Here is a 12,420-nt window from a genome sequence, read left to right as displayed (position 1 = left end):
CTCCCAATTCATCACACCACCACCACCGTCAAAACCCCCGCCCCTTCCCCCCCTTGGTGTCCATACATTTGTTCTCTACAGCTGTGTCTCAATTTCTGCCCTGCAAACCGGTTCATCTGTACCATTTTTCTAGGTTCCACATATATGCGTTAATATACGATATTTAAGCTGAGGAAGCTGAGACTTCAAGAGGTAAAGTGACTTACCTAAAGTCACACAGCCCAAAAGGGCTGAAGCCAAGACTCGAACCTAAGTGTACCCATCTCCAAGCCATGCTCTCAATTAGGATGCTATACTTAAGGACAGGCTGTTATGTGGAGTTGTTAGGGGCCAGGAGGAAGAGCTTTGGGGGTGGGGGACAAAAGCAGAGTGTGTTGGCAAGAGCAGAGGCCCAGGGCAAGCCACGGCCAATGCCTTTAGGCTTGGCCTCACAGGATGACTGTAGTAGGGCAGCGAGCCCTGGGAAAATGCATTACGCCAAGAGGCTCCCAGAAACATCCACTTGTCTAAAATGCCTTTTCAAAAAAAGTGCTTGTTTTAGTCTACTTTTATTCATGTTTTTTTTCTGATTACAAAATCAATGCATGTTCATTAGCGAAAAATGAGAAAATCTGAAAACCATAAAGAAGCAAATTTCCACCCAGAGATAACCACCCTTGAATTTCTATGTATTTCCTTCCTATATCTTTCCTCTGTGTCCCACGCATACATTTCCCACATAATTAGAATCAAATCATATATTCGGTTTTGTATCCTCAGCTGTTCATTTAATATTATATCACGGGCATTTTCCCCCCCATTGTTAAATATTAATTGAAAACTTGATTTTTCAAAATATTGGGGCTTTTGATGATAAAACTTTGCAGTGTATATGTTTACTGTAGAAAAGTTGGAAAATACAGAAAAATCTGAAGAAAATCCCTCGTAACTTCACCCACCTGAGAGATAATGACCATTAACATTTTGTTGTCTTTCTAGAACTTGATTTCCTATGCACATATAGTGTTATAGACAGATAGATACAGACACATGCACACATATATACTTTTTAAAAGGACCAAACTGAAATCCTACTTCTTCCCTCAGGTTATGGGGGAGCATCCACTAATGCAAGACAAACTCAAATGTCCACAGATCCCATGCAAGTAGTTGAGATGGGTGAAGGGGCCAGCTCAGGGCCATGGGGAAGGAGCAAAAGGGCAAGCTGTAACCCATTGATGACAGGCGAGAATTCAGGTCCTGTGTCACTAGACCTGATTTTCCAAGAGAGGCTATACATCCAGTGTAAAGTGAATCTCCTGACTCTTAAGTACTGGCCACTAGTTCAAAAATTTTTTGAAAGACCAAGGGGTGATTTATTCAACAAACCACTGGAAGGGGAAAAAAGAAGAGGCAATCATAGCTTAAAAGAGGCCAGTGACAATGAGTGGGCTTTATTTGGATCTTCATTCAAAGAAACTGGGAAAAAAGCATATTCTCACACACAATATGACAAGAAGTCTTTAAATTTTAGAGAGACATACTGAAATTTTTTGAGATAAAATGGCATGTATAGGATTTGCTTCAAAATAATATAGGAGGGAGAACTGATGGGGGCGTCAGTGAAACAAGATTGGCCATGAATGGTAACTGTTGAATCTGGGTAAACAGCATTCATTATACTATATGTTTGGGTTTTTTAAATAAAAAGTTTAAAAAAAAGAAAAAAAAAACCCAAACACCAGTAGGCCAACCAGACAGGTCTCTGAACCAGCATCAGAACTTGGATGGCCAGTTTGCAAACTCTGCCCTGTATGGAGTGGGGGTGGGGAGTAACATATGAGGCTCTCACAGGGGTTAGGGCATGTTTTTTGCAAAACCATGTTTGTTATTATGATTTAATTTTATATTCGGAAAACTAAAGATGAAGAAATATTTTTTCCCCATGATAAAAATTACAGAATGGTAACAAAATCTTAGCTAGAGTGGTTTGGTTTAAAAAGTCTGAGTAACACTTTTTCTTGCTTCCTTTACTTGCTTTGGTTAACAAGAAAATTTTGATCACAAAAACAACTTCAAAATACTTTCTTTCCCTGATATTTTTGTTATTCAGAGAGGCAGTCTGTCTCTGCTAGAGACCTCATTCATTTATTCATCCAGTAAACTACATAATAATGAAGGCTATCTGCCAAGCACTCTGCTAAGCCCTGAACCTTGGTGGTGAACAGACTGTCACAGACACGGCCCTCCAGGGACTCACATTCTAGATAGGGACGGTCAACAAGTAATCTATTGATACCAAAGTATGAAGACCTGTATTACCTGGATGACAAACACTATTTTTATTTGCTTTTTTACTTAATATAGATCAAGAGCATTTTTTCATGTTACTAAAAATTATTCAAAAATATTTTCATGACTGTGACTTTTAAAAAACCCCCCCTTAGTTTCCTGTCCTATACAATGAGGCCATTTCTTGCAGAAACCTTACACATTCAAAGGTGGGGTAGCACCCAGGCACTGTGCTCCCTGCTGCAGACACAGCAGTGAGGAGGACAGGCCCATGCCCCACCTTCTTTCAGAGGCAGCATGGAACCAGAGAGCCCCGGGTTCGAGTCCTGACTTTGCCACTTAATTGCTGTGCAAGCTCGGTCGTGCTCCCTAGCCCCTTTGTGCCTCAGCTCCCTTCTTTACCAAATGGTGGGTGATAACAGTACACACCTCACAGGTTGTATGAGGACTAAATGAGACCCTGTGAGAAGGAGCTTAAAATAATAACCTGTCACACAGTAAGGCCACAAACCCAAGGGTTTGCTCTTTCCCTTGGAGCTTATGTTCTAGTTGGGGAAGCGGACAATAACGATTTTTAAATGCCCTTTAAATATGTGTATGTGTAGCTGATTGACTTTGTTACGAAGCAGAAACTAACACACCAATTAAAAGAAAAAAAAACTTCAAAAGTATGAAAACCTCTGAGGGGGGTGGGAGGAAGGAAGAAGGGGGAAAGAAAAAAAGTAAGACGAGAAGACAGAAAAGAGGGAGAGGAAAGGATGGGGGGATGGGAGTGAGAGAAGGGGGGAGGAAAAGGGAGGAGGGCCTCATCTGCCCGCCCCAGAGATAAGAATAGTCAAGCGCACTCGGGGTGATGCTTAATCCAGTTCTGTGCACCTGAGGATCTTAAATAACCTCACGAAGGAATCAGAAAAAGAAAGGGAGGGCCCAGGTCGGGGTGGGGGCGTGGGGAGGGCAAGGCGGGGGCTCCTGGCCGGCTGCACCCTCACTGCACTTCTTCTGCCCTCCCCGCGCAGAGAGCGGGTTCGCCGACACGCTGACGCCCGCGCGCCTCGGCCAGACCCGCTTCAGCGCCTGCCTGCCGCCCAGCAGCCACGACGCGGCTAACTTCGACAACAACGAGCTCGAGAACAACCAGGTGGTGGCCAAGCTGGGCCACCTGGCGCTGGGCCGCGCCCCGGGCCCGCCGCTCGCCGACCACGCGGCCGCCGCCATCCCGTGCGGGCCCCGTGAACGCCCGCGGCCCTCGTCGTCGCCGGTGCTGCTAGAAGCCGACCTGCGCTTCCACGCGACGCGCGGGCCCGACGTGAGCCTGTCGCTCGACCGCAAGGTGGCCTGCGCGCCGCGGCCCGACGGCGGTCGCACGCTTGTCTTCTCCGAGCGCCCGCTGCGGCCCGGCGAGAGCCTCTTCGTGGAGGTGGGCCGCCCGGGGCTGGCGGCGCCCGGTGCGCTGGCCTTCGGCATCACGTCATGCGACCCGGGCGGGCTCCGGGCCGCCGAGCTGCCTACCGACCCCTACGCGCTGCTCGACCGCAAAGAGTACTGGGTGGTGGCGCGCGCCGGGCCCGTGCCGAGCGGGGGCGACGCGCTCAGCTTCACTCTGCGGCCCGGCGGCGACGTGCTCCTGGGCGTCAACGGACGCCCGCGCGACCGCCTGCTGTGCGTCGACACCACGCAGGCGCTTTGGGCCTTCTTCGCCGTTAGCGGCGGCGCCGCAGGCCAGCTGCGCCTCCTCGGTGAGTCCCCCGACCGCGCTTTTGCGGGGCTTGCCCCGGGAATCCTGGCGCCACTGGATAGGTAGCCGGAGCCGCTGCTGAAGCCCAGCCGGTGGTCCCCCAAACTTGAGCGCGCATCAGAACCACCTGGCCTCCACCTAGAGTTTCCCATTCGGTGGGGGTGGGTCCTGAGAAGATGCATTTCTAACCAGTGCCCCGGGGATGCCTTTGTCGCAGCTCCCTGGACCACACTTTGTCCACACCAACCCAAGTACCCGCTGGTGTCAGGGCCTGGCAGGTAAACTGTCGGTGCAATTTTTATTTCCATTATTATGATTCATTATAAATATTTTTACATATGTAATGTATATTAAGTGTAGGAGAAAAAGAAAATACAACTACATTTAAAAGAGGAAAATGAGAATAACACCGTCCACAGAAAGTGGAACGCAGGCTCGAACCATCCCGTTTTGAGATTGATTCTTGCCTTCTTTCATGCCACAAATAGACACGCAGCACCCTGCTCCAGCTGTGGGCCAGGCCCTGAGCTCGTGGGATGGGGCACGGCAGAGGAGAGGACACAGACCGTGGGGCGCCTTCACGTCCTCACAGACACCCAAATGGAGATTTGCGCCGTGTGGTGTTCGCTACAGCAGAGGGGCTTCTCTTCTCACCAGCTTGGTGGAGCGGGGCTGGTGATCAGGGAAGGTTCCCGGAGAGCACAGCTCCATTTTCGTGTTTCAAGAAGTAAAGTCGAGCGATAACAGAAACGATGAACGTTTCATATGTCACCTCATTCAGTTTTATCCTCCTGAAAATTGAAGCACAGGGAGATTAAATAACTGTCCCAGGCACGTGGCTGGTCAGCCATGAAGATGCTTGGCAAATCAGAGAATCCCTGAGCCTCAGTTCCCTTCAGTGTAGAAAGGGAGGGATGACGTGCATCATGGGGTTGGTGTGAGGATGAAATGATGAGGTACATATAATGCTTTTAAGCAGGTGCCTTCCACATGCAGCATGTTTAATAAGTGGCAATAGTAACGACAGTGACTGTTGCTCTTTGAGGACGGAGGAGGAACAGGGTAGTGGTGGTTGTAATTTGGTTGGTTTGGGTTTTTTGGGTTTTTTTTAAGGGACCATCAGACAGTAGTCATCATTTCAGCCTAAGATGAGTGGCCCAAGTTCCCACTGGGGCTTTGCAAGAACTAAGCCTAGAGTCATTCTCTCCCCCTCCCCAGCACCTCCAGAAGAACCAGGATGAGCCTTTGAGTGGTCAGGAAGAGAAGGCAGGAGAAGGTAGGAAGGAAGTGACTGCTTTTGGAGGCCAGGGACTTGCCCTCCTGATCCCCGTCTGACAGCAGCCCTGGTTCTGTAATCTGTCCATCCATCCTCAAGTAGGGTAAGGGAAGGGGCATGTCTCTTCACATCGGAGATAACCCATCCTTATCTGAAGCAACAGTGAGTTCAGGGAAGAAGACCCATCCACGTTGAACACTAGTTGGGAGTCCTGTAGTTGCAAGTAACGAAACCCCACTCACAGTGCCCTAAGCAAAAAGGGAATTTGGGGGGTACACACATGCCTCAGAAGTCTGGGCGTATATTGGATGGATTCAGGAACAGCTGGATCTAGGTGTTGAAAGGATGTCATCAGCATTCCACCTGAAAGCTGTACTTTCCTCTGTGTTGGCTTGACTCCCAGGCAGGCCCTACAGCACCAGGCTCATCTCCCAGTGGAATGGGCCCCTTCTTTCCTGGTAGTTCTAGTGAAAGTCACAGAATTTGGCCTTGCAGGCCTTGCTTGAACCACCACTGAGACCAAGGGTGGAAGTTCTCATTGGCCTGGCCTGGATTGTGTGTGTGAGGGTGAAGTAGTGCCTGAAACAAAATTCCAGTGCTGCTTCTGAAATAAGAATGGAGGCTAGGCGGCAAAGACCAGATGTCGATCACGCTTGTACAATTCCATCAGTTCTTAGCAGAACACTGTGAGGTAGCTCTCGTCCTCCCATTAGATACATGAGGAAGTGAAGGTGCAAAGCAGTGGAGAGCCAGGGACTAGCAGAGCAGAGCCCACCTCCCACTCCCCCTGATGGAGTCTCTTTGGTCTCAGGCACCCTGCAGTCCAGCCCTGCGACCGCATCCCCATCAGGATCCCTCAGCGGCTCCCAGGACGATAGCGATTCCGATATGGCCTTCAGTGTCAACCAGTCCTCCTCGGCATCTGAATCATCCCTGGGTAAGGAAGGGCAAACCTTCAGGGATGGGGGCGTGGAGGGTGCAGGGAGACAGGGGCTCGCCCTGGTGGCTGTGCCAGCCCTTCCTGGGGCTAAATAAGGTGGCCGCCTTTCCCCCCCATCCTTTCCTTCTTCAGCTGTAGGGAGGAGAAACATCTGGATATGGCATCCCAGAGGGTGATAATGGTGCTTGATGCTTGGGGGTAGGAGCGTAGGAAAGGGGCCAAAACCCAGGAGAATAACCAAAACTGGTGTCTCCCAAAGTTGTCCCCCCATGGATTCTGCCATAGAAGCCCTGCCTTCTTGGGACTGCCCCAGCAGAGCCCACCTGAGAACCACAGATTAAGGTCTGCCTGTTCTCCCTTTCTGCAGTGACGGCCCCCAGCTCCCCACTGAGCCCACCAGTGTCCCCCGTGTTCTCCCCACCGGAGCTGGCGGGCGGCAAGAACAGCGAGTGCGCGGTGTGCTTCGATGGCGAAGTGGACACGGTCATCTACACGTGTGGACACATGTGCCTGTGCCACGGCTGCGGCCTGCGGCTCAAGAGGCAGACCCGGGCCTGCTGCCCTATCTGCCGGCGGCCCATCAAGGACGTCATTAAGATCTACAGGCCGTAGCCTGGCCCGCCGACGGCCTTGACCAGAGCAAGGTCACCTTTCTGAAGCCCACCCCCACCCCGGGCCGGGCAACCACCATGGCCGCCGGGGAGTCCAAGGGCAGCAGCTATCTTGCCTGCCGCTCTCCAGTGGTGGGCAAGGCGTGACAGTCGTGGACACGAGGCCCCCGAGGGTCTCAGTCCAAGGGAGGGTTGCTTCTGGCTCGTAAGTGCTTTGCCCCCAAGAGCGAGCTCAGGAACTGCCTGGCAGACTGCCCTGTCCCCCGGTGACCTCTTAGCTGAGAAATGGCGTCCTCTGTGCAATGCCTTTTGCTGGGGTTGGGTTGAGTGTGTGTGAGAGAGGGGGAGGGGAGGGAGGGAGACAGTCCAGAGAGGGCGAGTGTGAGAATGACCTAGAGAACGTGTAGGTATTTATCCAGGGATCCTGGCTCTAAGAGGTTATTTAACACTAAGGAATGTGCAATCCGGAGCCCAGACGGTAGCGTGACTAGAAGTTGTTCACTTTACAGGGCTGTCAGCTGGTTTTGAATGTACAAAGCCTGCACCTAAACAGAACTCCCTCAGGTGGTATAGAAAAGGGACACTCAGACTTTCTAAGGCGAGGAAAAAATAGCTCATTGTTTACAGCTCCGGAGCAGCAACTCCTTGGGGAGTAGTTGGGCAGAGAACATAAGAGAACAATTTGCTTTTTCAGTTTCTAACTCAGTCTTGGAGAGGAGTTTTGACTGGGTGCTGGGGCCAGAGCTCTGGGCGGTGTCTCCTCCAGAAGCCTTGTCACCCCTTCAACTCCAGACAGCCTAATTACAAGCACACCACCCCTTGACTCCATCCCTATATGCTTTTAGTCTGTAGCATCCTCACCGTCTCCAAGGAGAAGACAAGCAACAGGTTCCCTTTTCCTGGGGGAGGGAAAGAATCCTAGATGCCAGTGAGCCACCTGGGGTTGGAAAGGGTCACTCCGCAACTCTCCATATTTCCTGCTGAAATACGGGGCCTGGCATTTGCCAGCAGCTGTGGGCATCGCCAGGATGACCTGCTGGCCAAATAGGGGAAGGAAGCAGGGCTTTGCAACCGGTCTTTGTTCTGATTCTCAGCTTATCTCCCCCTGCTGATTACTAAGATGTTAACTGATCATTAGGATGTTAACTAGGAACTGAGACACTCACTGAAAATGCTGACACTGGGACTCTCCCTCTCCCCAGGGTTATTTGCCGGGCATTTCCTGGGACCCTGGCTCTGCCCCAACCCCTCCCTCCTCCCCCTTGCCTGGGCCCATCTCTGCAGACTCCCGGACCACACCTGGGCTGATGGGCTGGCAGGCCTGCAATTCCCTTCTGGGCCCCACCTCTGCTCTGTCTTGTGCTGTACCTTTAGGGAGGTCCCTGGGCCTCTCTGTTTCTCAGTTCCCGATCTGTCCAAGAGGAAGCCTGGTACCTGCCCACTCCAGAGCTCTTGGCAGGACTGGCACATTTTAAAAGGCCCAAGACACCTTGCAAAGAACAGGTATTGTTTTTAGTCCAATTCCTAATCTGTTCCTCTGTTGAGGGAGGCAGGGAAGGGAAGACTTGCAGAGTTTTTGCATTCATATAACAAGTGTTTCCTGCGTGTCTGGGGTCCCCCTCATCAGATCAAGGCCCATAAGGCCAGTCAGTCCGTGCCCTTGTGATGCTCCAGGTCTTGGAACATCTGCTTCTCCTCTGCCTGGTATTCCGACCTGATCTCAACTTCAGAAACCCTACTCTTGCCCCTTCAAGGATCCCTGATTAGTTCTTTTTCCCTTATGAACTTGGGAAACATGCCCAGGTTTTAATTTTGCAGCAGAATCTTTAGGGGAGTAACTGGCACCCCAGCATTTGCCAAGATAAGAGTTTGCAAACCTAGGCAGCGCTCAGCACCCAGCTGAATTTGGTCCTCTGGAGCCTTCCATTTCCCCCACGTGCTGGGTGTGGGCAAGGCCATGCACAGGCCCCATGTGAGAGGGCTAGTTACCCACAGGACCGTGGTTCTCCAGGCAGCAGCTCCCCTGACTGGATTGAGCCATAGTCACAAGCCCCGGTGGTCTCGGCGGCCTGGGGGAGCGAGCTCCTCTCTCTTGTCCCCTCGGGTTCCAGCCAGGGTCAGTGCAACCACTGCCAGGAATCCAGGGATCGAGGGCCTGGACCCAGGGTGGACCAGGCCATGTGCCTGGTGACCTATTACCTGGGAAGAAAGGAGCTGGTGGCCTGTTTAACATGCTCTGCAGCTGCTATAAATAGCCTCCCTGTTTCCAAGAGGAGTTAAGGGTGTGTTTATCTTCTAAAAACCAGACATTTCCTGATGCTCTAAACTGATTTATTCAGTGCTGCAGAGGAGCTGCCCACACCGCCCTCTAGGTTCTGTCTGGAGAGGGGGCAGGAGGAAGAGGGAAGGGAACCACCTCCTTTATTTGGCATCACTGTATGCCCGGCACTGGGCTGGAGAGGTGCATCCCCATGTCAATCCTGTGAGGTAGGTCTTAGTACCATATTGAGTTGTATCAAAGACACCATTGATGACAAAACACACCATTCTATGTACCACTAAGGGAAAAACACTGCCAATTTCAGCTGTAAGGTGCCACAGCTATTCTATTCATTTTACTCCATTCATTTTACATGTTAAGTGGAGAAGCTGTGCTCCTAGAATCAATGAAATACGATATTATCCCCAGTTGGCAGGTAAGAGAACTAAGGTGCTGGAAGTGAAGCAGGAGGTGACAGGACTGGGCTTCAAACCCAGGAGTGCGTGATGCCAAAACCCACGCTCTCCACTGCCTGGCCCCGAGCCCAGAAAGCTCGAGACTGCTTGAGTTTTCTTCCTTGAAGCTCACCTGGGCAGCGCCTGGAGAGAGCTGGGCACCCGCCCCTGTGTGAGGGTTACAGCCCCAGACTGCAGCCCCTGTGCCGCCCGGAACCCTGGGAGCACAAGTGTCCTTCCTTTCAGGCTTATCGGCCTACTGCCCACCTTCTCCCGGCAGAGCTGAGCCACGTGTGAGCTTGGGTCCAACCCAAGGGCCTCCTCCTGTTACATAGGGGTGCCCATCAGGGGCAACTTTGGGGAGGTACTTGTCCCACCACCTTCCTGGGCCTCATGACCACCACCCCCCTAAGTAGGGCCCCCAGCGCGAGGACAGGAAGACCAGAAGATGCCCCCTTTGTTGTGGCTTGGTGCCTGTTCATTCTGAACCACCAGAGAAATTGAGCTGTTTCCAAGTCAAGACAAACTCCTTTTTCTAGCCCATTCTCAGAACTGGGAGTCTTCTGGGATTTAGCTACCCAGGGCAGCTGCTCCCCTAAGTACAGCAATGCTTTTTCGGTCATCCGACAACCACTGGTCAGCGTGGCCTCTGTTCTGGACAAAGGGATGGGAACCGGGTCTAAAGACAAGGCCTGTAGGGAGCTCGCAGTCCAGAGCAGGAGGTGGGCAGATTTGTAAACCTGTATTTGACCCATCTAGTGCTGGGCCTTGTGGTAGCACTTAGTAGGTTCTCATGAAAGGTTTACTGAGTAACTCAGAAAGCAGGTTATGAGTCTCCAGGGGTTTGGTAAAACACCATGTATACATGCACACAAAGTCATTCAACAGACATTTGCTGAGTGCCCACCAGGTGTGGGGTGCTGGGAGGACGGAGCTGAGAGGACAGGACCCCAGCTCTGATGTCAGAGGGAGTGACATTATGAGACATTTGGGGCAGAGTCCATGGGCTTTCCTGGCCATTCTGTTACCTCGGGGGTCTATCTTAGTGAGTACACAACTGCTTTCCAGACCCAGAGCCCCCTGCACACTTCAGAAAGGCCTTCTCTGAATTAGGAATGCCGGGCATCTTGTAGTCACTGAGTTGCTGCCGAAATGGCCTTGGGCAGAGCCCTCAAGAGCCCCACCAACCGATAATCGCCTTCAGGTCTTGCCAGGGAGACACAGGGAGATAGCTACCTGCTACCTTCAGGCCTTGGGACTGGTGGCTGGAAATCAATCCCCAAGTCGACAGAGAACCCCCAGTCAGTTCCAGAATAGGGTTGTGCAAACTCTTGGTGAATGAGAGGCAGTCACCTTCCGCTGCTCAATCCTGTCTCTGCGCCGGTTCTGGCAGAAGGACTCCGGCTCAGGAACACGTGTCCTCCCGACATCTCTCGGTATTTAATTTTCTCACCGTCTTTCTCAAGTCCCTAGTGAGATGACTTGTACAACAATTTGTCTGTGCCTTATGAAAGTGTCTGTGCACTTTTAATCCTTTTTGAAAGCAACTTTAAAAAGTGGGCCGGGGACTAGCATACGTGGTAGTGTTCTAGAAATCTGTGCTCATCACTGAAACCCTTCTGCATTGTGTATTTGATGTTGGAGTGAAGAAGTGTACGTCCCCTGCCCCACCCCACTACCTGTGTACAGACCTTTTTAAAAATGTCTCTTTTTTTGATTCAATACTGTGACCTCTCCAATACAGTCTAATCTTTGGAGATCTGTAATAAAGGTTTCAAAACCTGGGGGGGATGGGTGGGGAAGGGTTTGCACTGGTCCTGTGTGTTGTGCTCTTGCGTGTTGTGCGTTTTGATTTTTGTCTTTTTATCCGTTTTATATTAACATAATTTTCCTGTTTAAAAAAACAAATACAACTTTGGCTTGTTAAGAAAGTCTCTTCAGGACTCAGTTTTAAAAATCACAGTTGCCTACAGAGTTGGGGAGTGGAGGTGAGGGATACAAATCGTTGCCAGCCTTGAGGAGACAATTTGCAAAATGTCTATAGAACCCTGAGAATATTCAAACCTTTTGCCAAGTAACTCCCGAGAAAATATCCCCAGGAAATAATTCTTGTTGAGGATAAGCTCTATATGTAAAGATGTTCATTGCAGCATTATTTATAATGATGAAAAACTAGAAGAAAGCCTGATGACCAACAACCAGGGTTTATAGTTGTCCCCACCATTCTATCATCAGGGGATTGGTTCCAGGACCACCCTGCCTTGGAGTATCCACGGATGCCCAAATCCCTTATATAAGATGGTGTCGTATTTGCATATAACATACGCACATCCTCCCATATACTTTAAACCATCTCTAGAATACTTATAATACCTAACGCAAGGCAAATGTTATGTAAATAGTTGCCAACACAGCAAATTCAAGTTTTGCTGTTTGGAACTTTCTGGAATTTTTTTTTCAAATATTTTCCATCTGAGTCTGGTTGAATCCACAGATGCGGAACCTGCGGATATGGAGGGTCAACTGTACTTGCCAAGAGCTCTTGGTTACAAGTGACAGAAACCCAACTGGAACAGCCTTTGGGGAATTAAAAGGCTCAGGTAACTGAGAAGTCCAGTATCAAAACCCAAGAACTCACTTCGGGTGCATTTCGATCCAGAATCTGAAAAGCTGCAAGAGGATGTGGTCTTTCCCCCTCTGCCTCTGCCCTCTTTTGTCCCCCCTTCCCGCACAAGTTCTCAAGACAGCTGGCAGCAGGTCCAGGCTACATCCTGCCTTTGAGTGATCCCTGCCTGGACCAAACTGGATCACGTGCCCCTTCCTTAGCCAATCATGGAAGCTGGGGAGATCCGGGGCTCTGACTGGTCAGACC

General features: G+C 50.8%; 1 protein-coding gene across 2 annotated transcripts in view; it reads left to right on the top strand.

Moving 5' to 3' along the window:
* NEURL1B (neuralized E3 ubiquitin protein ligase 1B) overlaps positions 1-7,173 on the top strand; it is a 38,130-nt gene extending 30,957 nt beyond the window's left edge. The window contains exons 3-5 of one of the 2 annotated variants that reach the window (XM_060094939.1): positions 3,288-4,007; positions 6,094-6,219; positions 6,590-7,173. In XM_060094939.1, coding sequence (XP_059950922.1) covers positions 3,288-4,007; positions 6,094-6,219; positions 6,590-6,834 — 1,091 coding nt within the window. In that variant the 3' untranslated portion in view covers positions 6,835-7,173. The remainder of the gene's footprint in view (positions 1-3,287; positions 4,008-6,093; positions 6,220-6,589) is intronic. The other variant, XM_060094940.1, reaches the window with a different exon arrangement.
* Positions 7,174-12,420: the final 5,247 nt, after the last annotated feature.

The sequence above is a fragment of the Mesoplodon densirostris genome, chromosome 3 (assembly GCF_025265405.1).
Source record: "Mesoplodon densirostris isolate mMesDen1 chromosome 3, mMesDen1 primary haplotype, whole genome shotgun sequence".
Classification (NCBI taxonomy): domain Eukaryota; kingdom Metazoa; phylum Chordata; class Mammalia; order Artiodactyla; family Ziphiidae; genus Mesoplodon; species Mesoplodon densirostris.
The sequence above is the reverse complement of the archived record's forward strand: the minus strand, read 5'-3'. Positions and strand labels throughout refer to the sequence as shown.